At 40.8% G+C, this 25,729-nt stretch overlaps 1 protein-coding gene across 14 annotated transcripts in view; it reads left to right on the top strand.

Moving 5' to 3' along the window:
• LOC5570328 (folliculin-interacting protein 2) overlaps window positions 1-16,055 on the top strand; it is a 54,524-nt gene extending 38,469 nt beyond the window's left edge. For all 14 annotated transcript variants that reach the window (XM_021843819.1, XM_021843814.1, XM_021843810.1 and 11 more), the window contains 4 exons: window positions 8,504-8,708; window positions 8,775-9,818; window positions 9,878-10,098; window positions 13,530-16,055. In XM_021843819.1, the coding sequence (XP_021699511.1) occupies window positions 8,504-8,708; window positions 8,775-9,818; window positions 9,878-10,098; window positions 13,530-15,666 (3,607 nt within the window). In that variant the 3' untranslated portion in view covers window positions 15,667-16,055. The remainder of the gene's footprint in view (window positions 1-8,503; window positions 8,709-8,774; window positions 9,819-9,877; window positions 10,099-13,529) is intronic.
• Window positions 16,056-25,729: the final 9,674 nt, after the last annotated feature.

Genomic DNA, 25,729 nt, shown 5'->3' with positions numbered 1-25,729 from the left:
CTTAAAAATGTTTCACTCTTTCCTTAGCAATGTTCCGAAATATTTTTTTAAATTCTTGTTCTCGCACTGTCAGGGCTAATATTTTTTTTTGACTTTTCTCTAACTTTTTTTACTTGACGTTTTGAAGCAAAGTTTAATTACTTATTGCAGATTGGTTTAGCACTCTTCTGTAGTTGCTGAATACAACAACTAATCTTGAAAACAAGCCTTTATTTATAAACGCTTAAAGTATGTCACTAGTAATCTAATCGGCAAAGTTTTGAATAAGGGCTCATTTACGATTTTAATAACGATCAAGCTATTACAGCTCATATAAAATGTGTAGAATATCCATACAAAAAGCGTTACGAGAGGGTGGGTGGATGTCAAACATCATAATTTTCGGTGTTATTAAAATTGTGAGTGAGCCCTTAGTAAGTGCTTATACATGTGTTGCCTTGTTGCCATCCATACCTTGAACTTATTTGCTTTAGAGAACTGTTTATTTTTATGAAGAAAATTCAAAGGATTAAGAACTGACATAATTTCAATTACGGTTAAAAACTACTTGGGCATCTTGATGATTTACTTAGGAACCTGTGGCTTTTGTCGGCCAAATCAACTGAAATTCAGCATTAAGATGCGCTTAAGATGATCATAAACCAAAACCAAACCTCGTAATTTGAATATCACGAGCCTAGAAAACCAAACAGAGCTCTGCGCTGAAATTTTGATCGTTTTATCATCACCAGAATGCAATCAATCTATCAACTTTTTAACGCGAACGGTTGTCAGGTTCTCTAGATCTTAAAACTTGAACTTGAAAATTCAAATTTTGGTTTAAAAAGCATATTATTGGTAAATATGGTTCAAATGGGATTAAAATTAAACTCCTTTAGTGTCAAGTAGGATATGTTTTATTAGTACAATTAACCATTGATATATAGCTCCAGAGCTCCCTTGATTTTCGACGAAAGCGAGATAAATGGATTCAGATAAATACTATACTATGCCATAGTTTTCAGAATAAGATTCTATATAGATTAGAACAATCTTATAGTCAACTTATTGTTGCAATAGTGAAACTATTGATAAAATATCAAATTGTTATGGAAAAAACAACTAAAAAATTTAAACCGATTTGAAAATAAAAATGTTGCAGTGCTTTCCATAGAAACGATTTTGGATATAGAAAAAGTCAGTTAAAGTCGTTAGAAAGAATGGATTAAAAACCTGGAAAATTATGTAAAATATACCGGGAAAAAAGCGGAAATTTCAAAATCGAAATTTGGTGGCCACCCTGTTTATTGATCCAAAACGGGACAAAACTTCACATTTCGATAAAAAAAATTGCAAACCTGGGCAACTCAAATTTGATTTCCGTAGCTAACAACTTTTTGATCGAATCACTAGCACTTTAACATTTCGACACAAAAAAAAATGTTTGGCATTGAATTTTGAATAGGTTGTAAGAAGCAAACGATATTCAAAACTGGGCTAAAATTTGAATTTTAATTATTTTAAAATTCGTAATTACTTTCAAATTTCAGTGAACCAACATAAGTAGCTAGGGAGCAGCTGCCAGATAGAAAATCTGTATCCACCTGTTCATAAAATATGCGTCTCATACAAAAAAATATCTGTGTTCAAACGAAAATTGTTGATAAAAAATTTGTGTTCCATACAAATTGAATCAGTGTCAGATACAGATAATCTTCAATGTCAAAAATGGGGCCACGTCTCGGAAGGATCGGACAAAGGAAGGAAAGTTAGTTTGACATTCATTGCTACAAGAGACATATATCACCTCTGTATCTCCATGGTTCGCACAGCAAGGAGTTTTGTTAGGAGTAGGGTTCAAAAGCTACATGATCAGGATTCACCTTGGTAAGTGATGCGATTCATGAGCCTCAATGCGTCGACAGTTTTTAAGTCGAAATTTTATTTTTGGTGATTGCGAAAAATAAATGAAAGAATATGTAAGATTAACTCAAAGTCCTAAAAAACAGAAATAAGGGCTCATGCCGATACTCATAGTGGCGAACCATCCATAGTTTGTTCAACGATCAAATAAACATAACATTGTTGTTGAGAAGTATGGACCGATGCACGAGTTCACTAATTTGCCGTTTGAGCGGTGACGAATTTACTAGTTTCCATGGTCACATAAATAACACGGCACCGCTCAAACGTCAAACAGTGAACGCGTGCATAGGTCCATAGAACAAGATGATCCGTTGAAAAATAGAGTTCATAAACATAGAAGGCTTTGATTTATACATTGATGTCAAGTAAAGATATGTTTCATGAAAAATTCAGTCTTTCAACGAAAGTCAAGCAGTAATAACGCAAAATGAAGATAAGACTTATCACTTGGAGAACCACCAGTCACAACAATTGTCACGATACAAATTTGTGTTACCACAAGCATGAAACGAGCTCACCAATTGATAATCCATCCTTGACTGAAGTCGCAATCTCGGTATCAATACGCAAAGCTTGGATATAGAATCACACCGATGGCGAGCCGAAACGAACTATTAGGCTTTAGTCTTCCATAGCCGTGTGGTTAGAGTCCGCGGCTACAAAGCAAAGCCATGCTGGAGGTGTCTGGGTTCGATTCCCGGTCGGTCCAGGATCTTTTCGCAATGGAAATTTCCATAAAGTATCATCGTACCTGCCACACGATATACGAATGCGAAAATGGAAAGTTTGGCAAAGAAAGCTGTCAGTTAATAACTGTGGAAGTCCTCATTGAACACTAAGCTGAGAAGCAGGCTCTGTCATAGTGAAGACGTAATGCCAAGAAGAAAAAGAATAAGGCTTTAGTCTTCGCAAAGCACTAACGCAAAAAAAAAAAACATAATTATTACAGAATTCTGAGAGAAAACTGTGAGATGAACGAGAAAAATGTCTCGAAATACTTTTGGCCAGCCGGATTGTTCAAATGCCCCTTAGTGCGACGACGACGACGACGCGGAACAGAAAGCATGTGACTGGCTGATACGTCGCGCGCCATTTGTCATCATCACCGCGATCACCGCAGACGTTTTATGCGCGTGTGAGCTAAAAACAGGCCTACGTGAGGTCAGGTTCTGCGCGCAGAAAAAAAACCTTATTATGAACTGCGCGGTCAAATACCATGCGGAGGATGGGACTTTATCGCAAATGGTGATTGAGCTGATACACGGAGCCTCATTTTACCCGATGAAAGCTGATGAATTGTTCGGGTAGGATTATTTTTTGAAAAGGTGCTCAAAAGTGGACGTCACTTTCCGATAAGATAAATGAATGGAGTTGTACGTAGCCACATTACACATTGGCATTAGGCGCATTTTTCTCCTTGCAGCCATCAGATATGCCAACGTCAGACGGTGGGGCGAACAATGGAAATCAGTTTCTTTCTGCGAGTTTTTTCGCTGGGATTTCACACCTCCGATAAGTTGCAAGGCAGGGATTATTGAACCACACATTTCCTTGTCCCTGTTATCAGCTCACACTCGCGATCGATGCGAGAGAACGATTTTAGAATTTGGGCTCACGCGACTTTGTCTACGTAACTCGTGCTAATTGATTTATCGGGTGTAATTTTGTGTTTATACCGAGATTTAAACGAAAATAAAATCATTTAGCGGGGGTGATAATCCATTGCATGATTTGGAATTGTGGTTGGGTTCGGTGAACAATAAAAAGTAACTGTGATTTAATTTCGAGGGATATGATCTTCTTTTGTCAGGTGCATCGATTTCTTGGGAGCCTTCCTTAGTCTAGTGGTAACGGTTACAAAGTGAAGCCATCTCGAAGGTGTTTGAGTTCGATTTCCGGTCGATTCAGGATTTTTGTAATGTAAATTTCCTTGACTTTCCTTGGCATAGAGTATCACCATTTCTACTCGCTCGCGATCGATGCGAGAGAACGATTTTAGAATTTGGGCTCACGCGACTTTGTCTACGTAACTCGTGCTAATTGATTTATCGGGTGTAATTTTGTGTTTATACCGAGATTTAAACGAAAATAAAATCATTTAGCGGGGGTGATAATCCATTGCATGATTTGGAATTGTGGTTGGGTTCGGTGAACAATAAAAAGTAACTGTGATTTAATTTCGAGGGATATAATCTTCTTTTGTCAGGTGCATCGATTTCTTGGGAGCCTTCCTTAGTCTAGTGGTAACGGTTACAAAGTGAAGCCATCTCGAAGGTGTTTGAGTTCGATTTCCGGTCGATTCAGGATTTTTGTAATGTAAATTTCCTTGACTTTCCTTGGCATAGAGTATCACCATTTCTACTACACGATATACGAATGCGATAATGGCAAGATAGCTCTCAGTCAATAATTGTGGAAGTGAAAATAAGAACACTGAGCTAAAAAGCGGGACGTAATGCCAAGAAGCAGTAGCATCTCTTTATTAGAACTCTTGTGAATTTCCCTTTTGCTCCTCGCACAAAAAGCACTTTACATAGGTTTCATGGAAGATTCTACCACATTACCCCGAATGCCATTTCCCCGAATGCCATCATCCCGAATTCCATTATCCCAAATGTATCATTTCCCCGAATTCCATCACCCCGAATGCTATTTCCCCGAATTTACACTTATTTTAACATGATGGTATTGATGACATTTCCGCATCATATTGGCATTCGGGGTGATGGGTCGTTCGGGGTTTTGGAATTTGGGATAATGGCGTTAGAATTAATGGCATTCGGGATAATGGGATTCGGGGTAATGGGGTAGAATCCTGAAAATAAAGTTTGGAATTATTCCATTCTTTTTAAAAGGTACTGCTAGAATGCGGAGGAATCAGTCTAGTGTACGCACTGAGACACCTTTTATTAAGACCAATCATTAGGTTTTGGGTTTGTTAAGCGTTTATTGCTTCGAACCTTTAGATTGATTCGTATTGAAAACAGCATTCCCATTTCCTGTAATTCCACATACCAGCTTCATGTGTAGCGAACACTTGAAACTACAATGAAAGGTTCTAGACCATAGGTTCCCAAACTATTTGGATCTGTGATCCACATAGCCATCCAGCCTATTTTTGGCGCCCACCCTTGAAAAATTGTCAAAAATTATTCGTTCATAGGCATGATTAAAGTTTCTAGTTTATCCAATGCTTTTCAATATTTGACAAAAGTTTTTTCACCTCCCAAAATAAAGCAAACATTACAAAAACGTGCTCCTAATCCAGAAAAATCAGTTTGATCGTCCTCAAATTAATCTAATTTTTGACATATCAAAGAAGCTATTGAAAAAGCGAATTTTCAAAATTTTATAAGACAGAGTGGATAAAGATATCAGAATAAATAGTGAACCAATAGTTCAAGAATAGAAACAATCATATTAGTAAAAAGATCAACCTCATAACAGTATTCTATTTTGGTCAATATTCATCTAAATCTGCTTATCATCCGTTCGTTGAAAATCAATGCAGCATAAAGAGCGAAGAGAAAAAAGAAGTTTACATGTTGCAAAAAAAAAAATCCTGAAGTAATGGATCATATTTCCGAAGAGCTGTAAGTATCATATAATCAGGGATCACAGTTAATTAACTCATAAGTTCACAAAGATTTACGCTTGTTTCATTTCAAACACTTCATTAACAATTGCAAGTAGTAATATAATAGTAGAGTAAGAGTCATTTAAGAGAAAACCAACCATCTTAGTTTTATACATTTTCAAAACCAGTTTTCATGCTAAAAACAGAAACAAAAATCTATCATTGCATTGTACTTGCAATCTGTCATGCGATGATAAATTTTCGTGAGGTATTCTATGAATTAAAAAAAAAACTGTTATTTAATATTTGGTTTTTGCTGATTATTGAATGATGGAAAATAAAGTATGACAAAAATCCTTAATGGCCTGCTTTCTTAACTGAAACATAAATTACTCTTAACGATTTTCCACATTAATAATCTGAAATAGCATTAAAAAATATGTGTACAATTGGAATTTTTCTCGTGACTCCCCTTTCTCACAATCCCATGAGCGGTCGTGACCCACAGTTTGGGAAACTATGTTAGCAATAAAAGCTAATTCGACTTCAATATCTAGGGTTTGTAGAGCAAGAATGGATTCCAAATCTACTACCCTTCTAAGTCTTGTTTGCGGATGTTCTATATGTAAATCTTATGGATCAAAAAAACAAAGATGCGTAGAGCGGCAATGTAATTTTGAGTTACAAGTATAGGGTTCTGTACTGTTTTGATTTTGTATGGAATTTTGACGTTTACCAATTTCATGGAAAAGTAAAAAAGCGATTATTTAGCCCTATACGCTATCAAAGATTGGAGAACTATACGTAATTTTATGATAACAACGTCAATAATAGGTTTTTTAAATTTGGAATAATGGCAATATATTTTCGCATTGGTCCATATTGATATGCGATTTAAAAATGAAATGTTAAATGTTAAATGAAGTTCTCTTGTTTCCGAGGGAGAATCTTCGGTAAATCAACGCTCAACCTGTTTTCCGCAAATCACTAAAGTTTAGAAAGTGGGGTGCAGAGCTAAGGTAACGTATATAATTTGGACAGGCTGGTTGTTCTATGCTCATTTACAATGAGATGGTGAGGAATTTATATACGGAAAATCATGTATTGCATTAATAATACACTATGCTACTTATCAATGATTGCCATTTTCATAACAATTACAAATTGGCTTCAAAAATATCAAAATTGTAAATTGTATCAACAGAACATCTGTGAAACCTACGAATGCAAGAGGATGTACATTTCAAGAACATACATTAAACGCAATAATAGCGCTTAGAATTGTCATTCATAAGTTAAAGGCGGCAATATGATAAAATATGTCCAAAATTGAAGCTAAGTTCATCTAAAATCTTAACATGAGTATAAAAGGCATAAATCAAATGATGTCCAAAATAGATTACGGTTTTTGTTCAGTTGATATAATTTGGCAATCTGATGAAACGCACTGGAATGTCGCATGCATGCATACTTGCAGGCGTATTTCGTGGATCTGATGAGATTTGCTTGCATTTAATGAAATTATTGATTATCAGTAATATACACATCCAATTAGTGAAAAAATGCATAAGTCACATGTGAACTCTTAGAATATTATGGTATGACCGTCTTTTTAAGAAACCATTGAACAGATATTGAGATAACGCCTGTCCAAATTATATTCACATGAGGGTGTCCAAAATGTATATTTGATGTCCGAAATGTATAACAGACAGGCCGCTAAAAACGCTATTTTGGCAGCTAATGCTACAGTTTGTAAGCTTTTTCTCTCCAGAAACTCAAAGTACAATAATGCATTAAGCATACAAGTATTATAACATAATAAAATAATAGTATCTAAGGCGGTTAATCGATCGCCGTTTTCAGACATATCCTTAGCCTGTCCAAAATACATAATTTACCCTACTTGGGCACTTCCATGATTCACTTTGGTATGGTGGTTTCCCTGAGCAGAATTGTCGGAAACCTTGCAATAAGAAGCGCTTTAGTACGACGCATACTGTGGCCAAATATGAGCCATGTAGCTGTAAAAAAACACTGCCGAAGTGAATCAAAAGTGCCAAGAGTAGAATCCGGCTCCCTATTCTTCTGAGCTCAATAGATCTCAGTCATATTTTCACGTTGTTTGATTGGCTTGAAACTAGCGAAAAAGTTTTGCTTGAAAGGAAGTGTTTTCTCCATTTTACAAGCATCTGTGTAAACATCGCGAGCCACCTTATTTTGACAATTACGCTTTCTAGCACTGTATACTTTGTCTACAATATCATATTTCTAAAAGGTCAGGATCCTTAAGTATCAGCTAAATAAAAGTTTCATGCTCACTAGCGCCGCCTGGTGGCAAAATTTTGAATCAACTAGCTCGAACAATGATAGTCCTTAACTTACTGAACAACTTTGCCGAAGATGCCATCCTTCTAAATGGTCAGGATCCTGAAATATCTGCAGAACAAAAGTAAAAGTTTCATATCCACTAGTGCCACCTGGCAGTCAAATTCCGAAGTAATTGAGGTACCATTAGATAGCGCTCCACCTCCAGAACAAATTTACTGAAGACCCCGTGTTTCGAAATTTTCTAGATTTTGAGATATACCTACCGATTAAAAATATCGGTCTATTCATTATTACGCGACTTATATACACATTTGTTGATTTTACCGCATTATAAAGTGCCATACTATAAACAAAAACTGTTGAGTATTGTTCTTAAGAAGATTCTTGAGGAATACATTTTGGTTTGGTGTCGATAGATATCTTTGTTACAAAATCATAGTATATAAATCACAACTGTTGTACAAAGTACAACAGCGCGACAGCCCGAAGGTTAAAATCATTCTCATTTTCTACTGAACATCTGTTAGACTTGATGAAGCTTGGTGGGACAGATATTATGAGGCTTATGATAGTAGTTCATCCAAAACAAATGAGAAAAAGCTCATAATAATAACACGATCTTTGTGCAGACCCGATATTTATACATCTAGCTCACAACCCGTCACTCATAACGATTCTTCGCATTTGCAGACAATTCCCGTTCACCGCCGATCAGGTTCGAGTGGTTCTTTTTCGCGAATGCGATATCCGAGGACGCAAACTGCTGTTTGACTCCAGCGCAGTGGAGAAAATTTCCGAAGCACCATCGACAACCATAACCGCCACTACATCGGCTTCAACAAACTACAAACTACCGCAGACCCAAAAATGCGATCACTGTAAAGTTCTATATCAGGTTTGTATGGGAATGGGTTTCAGCTTCGGTAAACAGTAACTGACTGGTTCTCATCTTTCGTTACAGCATAGTTCCAATCCGAAGAATGACATCAAAGCACTGGCGGAGATGATATTCGGTTCGGCGCCGATCGCCTTTCAAGGGAGCAGTTTGAAGGTTCACTGGTTGAAAACTCCCGCCGCCGCCATGATGTGCTCCCATGTGTTTCCGGCACCGGCGCCGAAAAATGTCAGCGGAACAAGCAGTAAGAAGATCTCTGTGTCATCCTATTTGGGATCGGATCTCGTTGTGGGAAGTAACAACGGATTCAATCACGACCGATATCCGTCCGGAAGTGATCTCAGTTCGATCGATACGACGTCACTTCGGTCTTTTACGGTTACTTCTTCTACCTCGACGCAGCATGATGTGTCATACAACCATCGTCATAGATTACCAATCCCTCCAGAGTTTGGTCAGTTGGAGCGGCTAACTGATCCTCGGTTATCTACCAACAGCGGGATGGATTCCGGCTATGGTGGTACAGATCCTTGGGCTACCTCGGTAAGTAGCTCGCGGCATCCGTTGTCCTCGCACCGCAGCAGTTTGGCATCGATCAGCAGCGATTTCGACTGTTTTCGAAGACTCAGTACCGATATCAGTGCTGAGCTCCCGCAGCCAATGAGTGTTAGTGATTGTAGTCAATACGGAAGCTTTAATCGACGAGTGACGAAGAATTTGTCCACGTCATTCGAAAACCGGCTATCATTGGCTGATCACATCGGGCATGTGGATGATCTTAGTCAAACAGGATCAACTTGCACCAGTAGCCAGGTGACGGCGAGTGACGGTTGTGTGGGAGGGCGAAATCGCAGAAACAGCGAAACCATAGAACTGAACAGGCGGAAAGCATTCAGCGGTGAAGTGTTATCAACTGCGACCAACTACCACGGTAAACCTCCAAGCAAAAAGGCACGCCTGGGGCTTGCATTGTACATTCAGTTGGATGACGGTTTGCTGCACGAGATGGAAGCGTACTGCTCGGAGCATATGAGCATATTCGAATCGATGTTGTGTCGACTAAGAGTGGCGGCGGAAAATGCGTGCTACCGATGGCCGCTACTTCTTCAGGTTGGTATCTACTGGATAAGAAATGTACGATTCGTCTAAACAAGAATTTTCTTTTGCAGATAATGCTGACAGCATGGCACTCAACGCAGCAATGGTTGGTAGACTTCTTTACGGCGCCACGCCTGGTGAATCCAGTTTGGATAACTTTGAGCAGCAGTGCGACTACGGGAAATTCCAACAGCAGTTCGCAACTCAACCAGGCGGCCCTCAGTATAGCCAACAACTTCATGAATGATCTATCATCGCTGTTGTCCCTGGCGGACACCAAGGATACCAAATTGTAAGTGTTATTGTTAATCCGTTTGAGAAGAGAATGAGTATAAAAAGCATCTACATGGGCGTAGCCAAGGGGGCAGGGGTATTGGGTGAGCGTTACCAAGGATTTGGTGTATAGGGATTCCAACAAGTATTTGTTAAGACAGTACTTCGGATATTCAGCTGAAATGTTTTAAGAAATTTCTTGATGCAAACCGATTAGGAATTACATCAGCATTTGCATCTCGCTTGGGATTCTGTCATAAATAACTCCATAAATTCCTACAAGCAAGGTATGCTAGATTTTTTTTCTGGAAATTCTTGATGAATTCATTCACAATTTACATTAAACTGAATGCTTTCATATCACTTTGACGGGGTCTATCCCGTTTGGTATAATACCATTTAGCATCATGCCTTTTGCCTTTGGCATACACTTTCGCGCCACTTGACGGTAGTGAATTATCGTAGGAGGTACACCAAAATTCAACCGGTAGATTTAAAACGAGCGTAGAAGAAGGGAACTCGAAACACGTGAGTTTCTTAACACCTCCTTCGCAAACTGATACCCTATGATCATGTGTTTCGTTATAGTTATGGTCCGACGTACAATTATGTGTAAGACATACACGAAACGAGTGAACGGAGTGATCGTTGTCTGTAAGATTGTGTTTATGTTAATGTTTTATGCTTCGTACTAATTGTTCATTTGTAGATCCTTCGAAAAAGGCACAATAAATGTGACCGAAACGTCAGGTGTAGAACGGAAATCCGTTTATGATCTCTAGAGACTGAAAGCCGAAAACCCAAAAACATAACCTCCATCACAGTCGATTCCTGTACATTTAGGAATTTATCCTGGTAATACCTGGCAAGCAGTGCGTTCCATCAACGTGTTTTCCCTGAAGTTTTTTTTAAGAACTTCTTAGTTTCTAAAACATTTCAGTACTAGTAATGGACCCCTTAGTAGCCGAGATTCATTCTCGACGCTGATCTGTTATGATATCTTGGATGGATGAACGTTTTGTGCAGCCAGTCTGTTCATAATAGGCATGTTGGCATATATGACGTTTCCTATTATGGAATCTCCATTTGATTCCCATGTTATCCGACGCGCTGCCTGCGTGCCTATTATGGACCCTCTTATGTGGTTTCATTTACAAAACCGTTCACATATCTGTATTTATGTACTTCAGACCATATATTTTACCTGAAACTGCTACCTAACAATGCAATCGAAGTTCTCCCGGTAGTTTTTTATAGGACTAAAGGTTGCTTTGAGTGTTAATTTTATGTTTTTCTGTAGGGGGTATATAATACGCAAAGGAACCGGCATCGACTCACTACAACAGATTTCGGACATTTTCGGGAAGACTTACATGAGATCCTCCAAGAAATTCCAAGAAATTATTTAAAAGTTTTTTCATGACTGAGAAAATCTTTAACAAACTTCGTGGGTGTATTTTCCAGATATTCTTGGAAAAAACTATGTGGAAATCTCTGGATGACATTGTGGAGGCATGCTTTAAATCAGTGATTCACAAAATGGGTGAACTCGCCCCCTGGAGGCGATTTTCAAATCTAGGGGGCGACAATTTGTAAAACCGAATTTGGGGACTATAAAGCCAGAGAGGGGCGATAGTGCTAGTATGAGAAAAATTGTAACCAACGAACCATATCATTTGTAAAAGGTACTTATTTTAAGATTGTGTGATCCAACTAACACCCACTGTCCGGCAGTGATATTATGGAAAAATATTTCTGCAATCCTTTAATGGATCAATGCATCCTCTATTGCGGATCCATTGACCCATTTCAAAATTGCTGGACAGACAGTTCAGAAGTCAGTTTCACTAACAATAAGTACCGCATGCATGCATTACCGTCATCAAATGGATATTGGTAATACAAACACACTTCCAGTTTTAATGATGGTTTCTTTAAAACTGGCACGTATTTAGTTTATTTAGTAAGAATCATAATCAGAACAATCTCACCAAATACCATCTAAGGCGGCATCGCCGTTACCATGGAACCCTTCGTCTCAACCAGCTTTGGGATCGAGGGGAACCTTTCGCCTTTGCCGCGCAAACGTTCCATACAAAATAAAAACATTTTCCAATGTCTTGTATTGCACGGCGTTTCTATTTTGATGCACATTTACGCACTTTTCTCCAACAAACCGAACAACAGAACGCGGTATCTCTTGCTTCTAAAGCGTTCATCTTGCCAGAAGTCTTTGCAATTTATTATGCCTTTTTTTAACACGAATCAGCACTCTGGGTGGCGAAATACTAACGCTAAAACCCAAATTAAAACATCATAGGCAAATTTTTGCAGGAATAAATCCACTAGCCAGTTGCAAATGGCACAAATTATAACGTTAAACTCCGGGGGCCTCCAGTGATTCACTCGCAAGCTAAAATCCGGATGTCGTAGCGCCAGCCAATATCAGCAGATACGCGAAAAACAGGGGTACGAAAAAAAAGCACATGGAGTAAAATAAAACACAATCGTTCGCAGCAAAGCCTGCTGCGTTCCTCAAAAAGTGAAAAAGTCTAGAAGGTACTTATTTTAACACTCCAGTCGTCGCGCTGTTGTATTTTTTACAACACTGCTGAAAAATCCTCGCTATTCGTGCACAACAGCAGCGTGGTGGTTCTGACGATTCCAAACCGCGCGACGAATGGAAGGTTAAGATTATATTCTTATGCATTTGGACATTAAATTCCCATCTCTCTTTGTGCTCTTCTTCTAAGCATGCTCATTTACAAATCATGCAAAGCTAAACTTGACGTTTGTCAGAAACAACATATTTGTGTAATGCATTCAATTTTATTTGCACCTCATGTATGTGGATCCAGTGAGGACGTAATGCCAAGAAGAAGATGAAGATCTTGAGGAAAAACTAAAAACAAAACCTAGAGAAATGTTTACGGGAATTCCGATGCTAATCCCTGGGGGATTTTTAACAACTGTTTGGGGGATGTCTGGAAAAAAAACTATAGAATTCATGTAAAAAGTGTGAGTGGAATCTATCTTGGGAACTGTATGTACTTTAGTGAATAAACTTTTGAGGTTTTTCTTCTCTCAACTCAAATCAACTCACCTGTAAAAAATCTGAACTGCTACGACAAATAAAATGTAATATGTTGTTAACAAAATGTTAATAAAATCTTAAATTTGTTTTGCCAAATTAGGATGATAGTGTTGTCTAATAACACAGAACACCTAGATATAAGAAATGAATGTAATGTTTGAAATGATACTAATAAAGAAAAAAAAAACTTTTGAGGTTACTTGTTCTCTCTGATGTATACCCTGGCTACGCCCATGATCATCTATCGAAAAACATTAGATGTTTTATAACACTGGGATACTCGATAAACAAAACTATTTATCATTTTACATAATGATTTCAAATGACTAAAAAAGTTATTCAAATTTCCTTTCCAGATTCATCAGTACCCTTCTGACGGCTGTTCTGACGCATCACCTAGGCTGGGTGAGCACAATTGCCCCCATAAGTAGCGGCTCATCTGAGTCACACAGTGGACCAGCAGACGAAAAGGATAAGCTGTCGAAAATAACGGCCAACCACCCGTACAATGTACTGTGGGCACAATTGGGTGACCTGTACGGCGCGGTTGGGTATCCGGTGAAGCTAACTAAAACCATCATTTGTGGAAGTCCACAGCTGAGCAACACCATAGGAAAAATTTTGAACGTTCTGTCATACTTTGTACGATGCAGTGAGATCCGAAGGACGGCTCATGCTGAAGTTTTTGAGGAGGGAAAAATCAAAGAAGCTTTCGCCGCACAGCGGGTTATCAATAATGTTAGCAGCAATCAGAGTTTCCAAAGTGGCGCGGGACAATTGGGTGATTGCAGATCACCAAAGATGACAAGAACCGCATCCGGAATGGTTCGATCATCGACACGTATGAAAGACTTGACCGCCATGGGAAAGGATACGAGCGATGGCGCAGATGGAGAACTATCCGATTTACTCAAGAAGACAGTAATGAACGATATCCCGAATGTATTGGTTTATCGCGATTCTAGATTTGTACAACAGGAACTTAGGATTGGCAACAAAAGTATGGACACTGAACTTTTGATGAACGCCAGAGATAAGCAATTTTTAGAAATGATCTACCATATCAAGAAAGAACAAAATAGGCCTCCCATAAGAATGACTTTGACCCAACCAGACGAGACCGGCCAAGAGGCAATAGAATTAGATGTAAGCGATACTGGAGATACAGATTCGATACGATTGTCTAAATTGATCACAGAGAACAATATCGGCGATACTGCGAATGGTCAACGATTACTTTGGGGATTGGAACGAATAAAGGATGGTATTTCATTGGAACAGTTGAAATATATTGATGTTCTGCGTGGTAACTATGATACTTTGAAGCAAAGCCGTCCAAAGGACGAAGTTGTATTTGTACTAGGAGAGGATGAACAGCTCGTGAATATCAAACATATGCAACCTTCGACCGCATCCGACAAAACAAGTGAGCTAGGAGCGGTTGGTGGGAAGAAACCTTGCTCTCACAGCAGACTTCGAAAACATTCCGTCATTTTCAATTTCGACCAATACCCCAAAGTATTTGAAAAATATTTGAAAAGTCAAAATCTTGAACTTAGCGAGCACGACTTTTTCGAAAAAGGCTTGAAATTGTCCCTCAAATTTCAGCCGGAAATTGAGTTTTTCTCATCAACGGATCCAACTGAAGAAGAAGAATGCGATATTTGCCGCAATACCTCCCTGCAAACCCCGACGAATGCGTCAGAATTTGAATTCTCCAGTGATCTAAATGAAGGGAGTCTTTTCAGCTCAGGAAACGATCCATCTAGTCATGATAACGCCTCTAACCCTTTCACCTTAGCAACTGTTCAAGAACATGTCGAAATCAAAGCCAAACACCCGGACAGCATATTGAAATTAGTGGATATTCCACTATCCAAGCCAATGAGTAACGCGAACGATGAGAACAATAACGACAAGACTGATAAATTAAGAAAATTGCCCAATAAAGCCGGTTTTATACCATCATTGTTCTCTCGAGTTGCGGACCACTATATCCCGGATATGGTTCTTCAAGGTACCACCGCTCCTCCTACCAAATGGGAACGGGCTCTCAAGAAGGACCTGAGTCTCGCCTCCCGATTTGCCCTCATGGAACAATATCCTACAGAAAACCTCGCTATTGTCGCCAACCTTGAGACCCACGATGTAAGGTTAGTAACATCTAACCAATCATCGTTGGCTCCAAGCAATCCCAACGGGGAATTGGTATACATGTCGCGAATCGTGTCATCAATGTTGGAAACGGTACACGCCATGTGGAGTTCCGGATTGTCATCTTTCCAGTGTATGGCTTTTATAGAATCCAAATTACGTGAAATGTATCTGCAATCGGAGTCCATCGCCAGCTTTTTGCTAACCACTGACTTTTGTTCCATCGAATCGATAACAAAGGCACTGGACATCACTGCCCCCGATATGCCCCTACTGTTGTCCGTGGCTTCGATACACACCCCGGAGGTGACAAAGCGATACGTTTTGCAATATCGGTGATTGGAACTTGACGCGAGTTTCCTTCGCGAGAAGAATCACTTGCGAGTTTTTGTGATACTAGGTTTAAGCTACTGCATAGAGCAATCAACGCTTCAGGAAGATCTGTTAGTTGTTACCGATTGAGATGACTCATCATTGAATTAGTAGGGCATGTGTGTGTATGCGGCTCTCTTTACCAATGAGATGTGATTCCAAGATAGCTGCGAATGTAGTTATCTCATTTGCCAGGATAGAAAATATGTAGCATAAATGTATTTTAGGTAAATAGGGTTATTTAACGATTGAAAAGTATTTCTTCTGATATTTAATATTGAGAATTCAGTAAAAGCTTATCAAATAGGTAACTTCTTTACCATTCATCAAAATAAATGAAACCGTTGCAAAAATTATTATGAAAGCTTCCTTTATCTACGTAAATGATAACTCACAATTCCTTCACTTGTTACTAGAGACGAAAATCACCTTCATGGTTGTTGTTGGTCTGGCAACACGGACAACACGCCATCATCATGAACACGACTAGAAATAAACAGAAAAACATTACATACTTTGTCAAACACCCATCACACAAACACACATGTATTCTTCAAACATTTGTTCAGAGTAAAATTGACTGTTGTACTAAACAGACGCGTTCGAGAATCGTTCCTCCGAAAAACCGAAACTTGTTCGTTACAGTCCATTTCCGCGAGTGTCGAGGACATTTTGTGGTCCGATCGATCCGGATTGTTTCGGTTTTAGATCAATTGCTTCGATTGCAGTTGAATTCGCGAAAAAGTGGTTCGAAACACGTATCCGTCGCGCAGTGAACGCTCGCAGCAGCTTGCCGATCAGGGACGCCATTACCGTGGCAAAACGGCTGCCCTCGGATTAAGTGTTTGCAGTTTTTGGACGTGCTGGCGTCGATGCTAGCTGCGTTTTTGAAGAAAAGTGCTTTTGGGAATAAGCGAATTCCCACGGATTAAGTGCTTTTTCGAATTGATTTGATTCGCCTAGTGATACGATCACAACGTGTACGCGCATGCTCATGTGCTGAGAATTGAGTGAAAACAAAATGGCCGCTTGTCGTGGAATTGAACCGCATATGTGGTGCGAATATGAATGAGCAAGATGAGCATGACACGTACACCGATCGTGACGCGAAGTGGAAAAAAGAAGAACAGTGCCCTTGAAGACACCGTCTGCGAAGATAAAACCACTGGCGGTGAAGATTCCGTCAATGGAAATGCTACGCCCGTGAAAGGGAGCAACCAGAACAGTGATCAAGTGTCGATTAGTGAACAAAAGAAAAACAAAAAGAATAAAGAAGCGATGAAAAAGATGGCTGCTGAATACAAAGTGTTGAAAAATCAGATGAGTGCTTTAAAAAGAAAATTAGTGCGTGTGAAAGCGGCGATGGAAGCTGACACCGACGATCCCAACCAGAGCCTGGATTGCAAACAGTTCTTGCAGCTCCAGCTAAAGGTTGTGGAAAGCGTGAACGACGATTACAACACCCATCAACAACGAGCTCACGGTCTTGACATCAGTGATGATGACCGTGACGAGCTAGAGACGCTTTGCATCGATTTCGAGGAGCTTTATGGTGAGTTGTATATTGTCCTTAATAAATTGTTGGATACGTCCTCGAAAAAGGACGTGCTTTCGGTTCAGCTACCCGCTTCACCCACTGCGAACATGTCCCAGCTGCCACCGTTAAAAGTACCGTTGCCTACGTTCGATGGATCGTACGAGAACTGGTACGCATTCAAGTCGATGTTTGAGACCATCATGGCCCGCTACAGCTCTGAGTCACCAGCAATAAAACTCTATCACCTCCGTAATTCCTTAGTGGGCAAGTCGACGCCTTGAAAAACCTAGGTCTACCAGTTTCAGGTCTTGGGGAAACAATGTTGGTGAACCGCATCGCTTTGAAACTCGACCATGAGACTCGTAAGGCTTGGGAATTGGAGCAAGTTTCGACGACTTTGCCCACCTACGAATCAACATTGGATTTCTTGCGCGAGAGATGTCGCGTGCTTGAAAAGATCCGTCCCCTCTCCAGGCCACCGGTGAAAGCTCCATCGAAACCCCCACTTCGAAGTGCCGTAGGATCGCAGGTCCGTGCCAGCTCCTTAGTCACTACAACGGAGATTTGTCCACAATGTTCCGGGAGTCACGAGCTTTGGAAATGTGATGTCTTCAAGAAAGCAAGCATCGCTGACCGGTATGATACACTCCGACGGGTCGGCGCCTGCTTCAATTGCTTGCAAAAGGGGCATCGCACGACTGACTGTTCATCGAAGAATTCGTGCAAAAAATGCAACAAGCGTCACCATACAACGTTGCATCCAGCAGACCAACAGCAAACGAGCTCACGGAAGGCGGAGGATTCTACGCCTGAAACTCCGCAACCGAAGCCTGAGAAGAAGCCAACACCGGCACCATCGACACAGCAAACAGCAGAAACCAACGATACCGAGGTGCAAACTGCCCTTTGTACTCATTCGAAAGGAAAAGGGAAACAAGTTCTGCTTTCGACAGCAGTAGTTCTTGTTTACGGAAAGGCTGATGTTTACCCATGCAGAGTCCTTTTGGATTCGGGTTCCCATTCGAATTTCGTTTCGGAACATTTCGCAACTTTGCTGTCTGTGAAAAAGGAATCGGCCAACGTATCAATCTGTGGCCTGAACGACATCAACACAACAGTTCGATTGAAGATTCATACGAAGATCAAATCTCGTATCAGCGATTTCACGGCGTGCCTCGACTTCTTTGTCGTACCCCGAATATCAGGACATTTACCTTTGTCGAGAGTGAACTGTTCCAACATTACGATTCCGAACGATATTCAGCTCGCAGATCCGAACTTCAGCATTCCCGATCGTGTAGACATGCTCCTCGGTGCTGAGGTATTTTTCGAGATGTTGAAATCAGGCCGTATGCGAATTCCAAACACTTCTGCGGTTCTACAGGACACCCAGTTTGGATGGGTGTTGAGCGGTCCTATTCCAAGTAAGGCTTTGGAGCAACAACAATCATTCTTCATCACCGCTGAGGAGAACCTCAACGAAATCGTGCGAAATTTCTGGCAAATTGAATCCTGTTGCGAATCCGAGGTGAAAACTGGATCTGATGACGAGATTTGCATCGACCATTTCCGTGAAACACACCAACGTTCCGCCGAAGGAAGATACGTCGTCCGCCTTCCTTTTAACGATGCGAAGGATCAGCTCGGCGATTCGAAGACTATGGCGGAGAAGCGGTTCTTCGGCCTGGAAAGGCGGCTTGATAAGGCTCCAGAAGTAAAAACGCAATACGTTAATTTCCTGAGGGAATATGAAGCGCTTGGACATATGACACAGATCGATGAGGAGGAAGGCGATGATTTCCAACCAGCGTATTATCTGCCGCATCATTATGTCCTGAAACCAAGCAGCACAACTACTCGACTTCGTGTTGTGTTCGATGGTTCGGCTCCGAGTGACACTGGTATTAGTATCAACGAAACCCAATTGGTCGGCCCGTCGGTGCAGAACGATCTGATATCGATATTGCTAAACTTTCGGTCATTCAAGTTCGCTTTCTCTGCCGACATTCCAAAAATGTATCGGCATGTGGAGGTACATGAAGACGATGTCCGTTACCAAAGGATACTCTGGCGTGAAAGGCAGGATCAACCGATCCGCATTTATGATCTGCGAACCGTAACATACGGACTCGCATCTTCCCCATTTCTGGCAACGATGGCACTCCGGCAACTTGCAGAGGACGAGAAGGACAAATACCCGCTTGCTGCCGAGGCGGTTATAAAATCCTTCTACATCGACGACGTACTTACTGGAGCAAGCTCTTTGGAAGAGGCGATTGAACTAAAGGATCAAATCATTGGACTGCTAAAGCGAGGTGGTTTCGAGGCGCACAAATTCTGTACGAATTCCGAAGCATTGTTGGCTACAGTTGCTGAAGATCAACGGGAGAGCTGTGTAGACATAACAGATCCCTCTGTAAACGCGATAATGAAAACATTGGGCGTCTCGTGGAGTCCCAAAGAAGACAGTTTCACGTTCGTCGTGCCAGATAACACGAACCAAGCCGTGCAACTGACCAAACGATCGATTCTCAGCCAAATTGCAAGAATTTTCGATCCGTTAGGATTCGTAGGACCCGCAATCACCGCTGCGAAGCTCATTTTGCGGGAACTCTGGAGTATGAATTTGGATTGGGACCAGCCGGTTCCGCATGAATTGGCGAAGTTGTGGACAGATTATCGTGACCAACTACACAGCTTGAACAACGTGAAGATTGACCGATGGCTCTATAGTGACGGAGTACATGCGTACGAACTTTGCGGCTTTGCTGATGCGTCAGACATGGCATATGGCGCCTGTCTGTATGCTCGCACATTACGTACCGATGGAACAGCAAACATGATTCTTGTATGCAGCAAATCAAGGATTCTTCCACGAAAGAAGAACAAACAGAAAGAGATCACAACACCGAAGGCCGAACTGTTAGCAGCGTTATTGCTTTCGCAACTCACTGCAAAGGTGTTGGAAGCTATCGACACTAATTTCAATTCTGTTAGACTGTGGTCGGATTCACAGATAGTTCTTTGTTGGCTGCAAAAATCTCCAGATTCACTGACTGTGTTTGTGGGAAACCGAGTCAAACAGATCCAACAATTGACTGTCGGTTACACTTGGCAATATGTTGCCTCGAATGAAAATCCCGCGGATTTGATTTCCCGTGGCATAGCACCCTCGAAACTGGGAAACCAGAAGCTTTGGTGGCACGGGCCTCCTAGATTAGCCAGCTCACAGCCATTCTATGATCAACCACCAGCACTTTCGGAAGATCAACTGCCAGAGCTCAGAAGGACAGCACTTGTTTCTGCACCCGAACAATCGAGATTACCGATATTCGATCGAATCAGTCGGTATATGATTATACAGCGAGCAATGGCATATGTGATTCGGTTTTGTGATTACATCAGAAGCAGTCGAAGCCAATTGACCAAAGGATTACCCACGGTGTCCGAAATGCAGCGAGCATCCACCTTGATTACGCGCTTGGTGCAGGCCGAAGTGTTCCACAAAGAGATACAGGCGATGAAGGACGGAAAGCAAATCAAGCTACCGTTCCAGAATATGAATCCGTTCATTGATGCGGATGACGGAGTACTACGCGTCGGCGGACGCTTGAGGAATGCAGATATACCCTATCAACATCGTCATCAAGCATTCCTTCCAGAGAAACATCCACTCACGATCAATCTGATACGTTACTTGCACCACACCAATTTACATCTTGGCCAACGAAGTCTACTTGGAGTCGTCCGGCAGCAGTATTGGCCGCTCAAGGCAAGGAACGTCATTAGAAAGATATTGCACCACTGCATTCCGTGTTTTCGCATGAGGCCCAAGAAATCCACGCAGCTAATGGGTGATCTTCCAGATTATCGCGTCAAACCATCGCCGGTGTTCTCGCATACCGGTCTAGACTTCGCAGGACCGTTCAATCTTCGATCGAGTGCAATTTCCAGACACCCAACAACCACCAAGGGATATGTTTGTGTATTCGTGTGCATGGCCACTCGTGCAATACACCTCGAAGCTGTTTCGGATCTGAGCTCAGACTCCTTCTTAGCCGCACTCCAGCGATTTGTTAGTCGGCGAGGGCTTGTGCAGAAGCTATATTCCGACAACGCAACCAATTTTGAAGGAGCCAACAATCAAATGTGTCGCTTAGCTGAGCTATTCCACGACGAGCAGCACATTCGTGCTGTGAATGAATACTGCGCACCAAGGGGAATTGAATGGTCATTCATTCCTCCACGAAGCCCGCATTTCGGTGGAATCTGGGAGGCGGGAGTTAAATCGGTAAAATCGCATCTGAAGTTAATCCTTGCCGAAAATCGTCTGACGTTTGAAGCACTGTCAACTGTCCTTGCACAGATTGAAGCAATTTTGAACTCCCGTCCTCTCACACCTGCTTCCGACGACCCCAATGATTTGAACGCCATTACTCCGGCACATTTCATTATCGGGAGGGAATTCCAAGCCATACCGGAACCCTCGTATGCCAGTATTCCACAAGGTAGATTGTCACGTTTGCAATTCATCCAAGACATGAAGCAGAAGTTCTGGAGAAGGTGGATGAATGATTATCTGCACGAACTCCAGAAACGCCAGCGAGATCTCAAGGTTACCGAATTCAAGGTTGGAGCCATGGTAGTCATCATCGACGAGAACGCACCGCCGCTGAAGTGGGCTCTTGCCCGCATAATTGAACTGCATCCAGGCAAGGACGGGAACACACGTGTAGTAAGCTTGCGGACTGAGAACGGCACAACTAAGCGCGCCGTGAAGAAGATCTGCTTGCTACCTCTAGACGACGAGAAAGATGATCAGAATAAGTAGTTGGAATCTTGAAATTTCCAATTTCAATGCCCGGGAAGATGTTGGTCTGGCAACACGGACAACACGCCATCATCATGAACACGACTAGAAATAAACAGAAAAACATTACATACTTTGTCAAACACCCATCACACAAACACACATGTATTCTTCAAACATTTGTTCAGAGTGAAATTGACTGTTGTACTAAACAGACGCGTTCGAGAATCGTTCCTCCGAAAAACCGAAACTTGTTCGTTACAGTCCATTTCCGCGAGTGTCGAGGACAGTTGTCACAGGAAGAAGTTTTTGTTAGTGGGTAGGGTGGTAGGGTTCAAAAGCTACCGTGATGAATCAAAATCCGGATGGTACCAATATCCGGACACTCTGATAATATTGATTGAATAACGGTAAAATAAGGTTTTTTTATTACTTTATTATAGAGACTTTCACCAAAATAATATGTTAATATGTATCATATTATGCATAACGTTTACCTTCAACATTACTTATCATTTTACTGAAATTTGTGATCTAGATCGCTAAATAATTGATAAAAATAAAAACAAAAGAATTGTTCGAGACAGACATCATTTCTACACAGTGCAAGTTCTTCTCAGTTGAGCATCGACGGAGGCACGTCCAAGTTTTGAATTAATAATATTTTTATTTTATTTTATTGATGTACAAGGGGGTCAGGGGCCAAGTCTCCAGCATAAGTTTAAAAACTCACACCTTCCATAATACACCGAGGGTTTTGGAGTTTGGGAAGTAGGCAACGCAACATCTTTGACCAGAAGGTTCTTTAAGTTTTGCTTTTACTCTAGACTTCCCCTACACGTATGAATGATGCCAGGTCGAAAGAACATGAATCAGTCATACATATAACGGTAGTGAAGTGTTTTGCCTAAGGATATGTGAAAGGAGGGATTTTGTGTGGTGTTTTGTAATCGCTCTGTGGAACAAATTTGTTATTAGTTAAATAATAAGTTCATTTGATTTACCTTTCTTTTTTTTTCTAATTGTTTATTTATTGGGCTCAAACGTGTTTAACACTTTACGGAGCCAATGGTCATTTAAATTGTATTGTTGTTGTACAATTTCATTCAAACTATAATAAAAACTAACATGCGGACTAATCCGATATATCGGACTTCGAACCGATAGACGACAGTCGGGATGAGCTTCGCTGCTTTTTCTCCTTAGGTGGCAAAATACTCCTAGACGCCTTGGCCTCCAAGTCACGTTTCTTCTGCGGCTCCGTTTCGTCTTCCACACTAATCTGTTCAACCCCTGCATACTGCGTATATGTCTTTCCGTTGGCCCTCCAAAATCTTATTGGCACTGGTTTGGCCTTGGATTTCGGTATATCCACTTTTTCCTGAGTTTCCTCGCATATTTCTTCCGACGCAATGTTTTCCTCCTCTAGAATCTCTATCTCCAATTCCGTTACTTTTTCAATTTCCATTGATGTATTTTCCTTCACTACACCAGCATAGGTGCATGGTTCTCCCATTTCCTTGTCAGCATTTGGACGTTGAACCTTTTTCTTGGACAGGCGCTCATCTGGTGTCCCTTTTCAGCACAAATAAAACACTTTTCCTTGTTTCCGAAGTAAAAAATGTTACCTCTCCAGTTAAGGAAATAAAGCACTGGCGGAATATCTGATTTGACGTGCATATACACCCCACGAACGCCGTTGTATATGTCCAATCCAAGACCAGCAGGAAACTTTTCCCGTATTACTCGTTTAACTTCTCCGTACTTGCCTAGGACCAACGATATTTCTTTATCGGGCAGCTCCGGTGGTAGTTCACACACTCGCACGTATTGAAAATTGCCTTCCGCATCTGATGCTTGCACCACCACAGTCGTCCCATTCGCATATTCAAACGAAGTGGATGTGCATTGTTCTCCATTGCTTGCTTGAACGCTTTTGGGTCTTGAATTTCAAGTAAACACTGTGGGTTTCCGCTCGTCTGTACAGCGTATCCATTTCGATGGTACTGATATCCAATGCTTTGACAAATTTGGCGATTTCTTCATAAGAGGGCCGTGCAGATTCCGGAGGAAAAGCAAACCTCACCGTGTTCTTAATTTCAACCATCTTCAAGAACGCTTATGGATTTTCAACAGTAACCAAGAGACACGTTCTGCTGCACCCGTTCGCGACAGCAGATGAAAACAAACTGAATTGATTTACCTTTCAATTAGTATTCAATGATTACAGAAACTTTATACTTAACAAAGGCGTGGAGTGCAGCAAGCTAGGTGGGCGGATCAAGTGCGTATCGATTTGGCGAGCGTGGGGCAGAACCGAGGATGAAGAGATGCGACCGCAAACCGACGTTTTCTCGGCCATTACGCTGCCATGATAAAAGATGCCTTTCCTCTTCGATGAATTATTCCTCGAAGCGGGTTAGATATGAAAACAAGGATAGAGAAGGAATGTTAGTGATTATTACATGCTTTATGGCAGTATTGGCGTACATTGAAGTCATACAAAATTCGCTCTTTGGATTCCCACGATAACAATCCCTGAAACTAATGATAAACAACAAAAAATGAATCCAAAAGAGCGAGAACCTTGATGTTTCAATGTATGACAATCCAGCTTTATTGCATGTGAGAAGTTCTTGGTGATATTCTCACAACGGCCATTCAGAATGGTTCGACGGATGTAGATAAAAGATCATTATGATAAAATTAACGCGACGACATGTTAGTAAACTCAAAACGATTATTATATTTGCAACTGTTAATTTAAATAGTTAAGCTAAGGGTCGGTTATTGCATATAACTTTATAGATAAGCAGCAGTAAAGCACGAACGCGAATCCATTCCATCTTCAAATGCACAACACTTCATTCTGGAATTTTAGAACGTCCATGTTGTAACTTGTTCACACAAGAAATCTGCCTCGACCGAGTTGGCAGAACGCGCCCATACCCCTTTCTGAACCAAAGGACAGGGAACTAATACCATGATACCTTAATTACAAATACAAAAGCTACTTCTATGTTATTTCCACTACTAATTATGTTATGATCGTTAGAATAAAAACGATAGAGGTTACTACTACATAACAGAAATACTACCCAAAGAACGCTATTGTCGCCAGTGTTGGTGTGATAAATGCGAAGTAGTGCAAAAATGCGTAGAGGATTAAATAAGTTATTAATTACAGCATTTTGTTCAACAATATTATATTATATTATGAAAGATATTTCAAAATGAAACATTTCAGTAACAGCAGTGCCATCAGTTTTCTAATTATTATACATATATCATTAACATTACTAAACTATCTCTAACACCGCTACAACCTACCTTACTAAATAACGCAATACCGTAACATGCCGTAATTCAGAACATTTTGGAATATTTCTCAAAAATCGTAAATTATTGTTAATGACAATTTTAATTGGAATTATTATGCATTACCAGCATATACAAATAGCGGTATGGACACATTTCAAAATTTTTCTAAATTTCGAATAATTTTTGGACCAAATATGCGGATTTAGGCGATGCGCTGAATTACGGCACCTTACGGTATTACTAAGGTAATAATTACTACATTGTTAGTAAACCTAACATAAATGTCTATTTTCAATGACCTGTGAGACGCAGAGACCACCGCACCCACTCTTGCGCCTCGTGGTCTACTGAAAAAGATTTAT

Source organism: Aedes aegypti, chromosome 2 (genome assembly GCF_002204515.2).
Source record: "Aedes aegypti strain LVP_AGWG chromosome 2, AaegL5.0 Primary Assembly, whole genome shotgun sequence".
Classification (NCBI taxonomy): Eukaryota; Metazoa; Arthropoda; class Insecta; order Diptera; family Culicidae; genus Aedes; species Aedes aegypti.
This window is presented reverse-complemented; position numbering and strand designations above follow the sequence as displayed.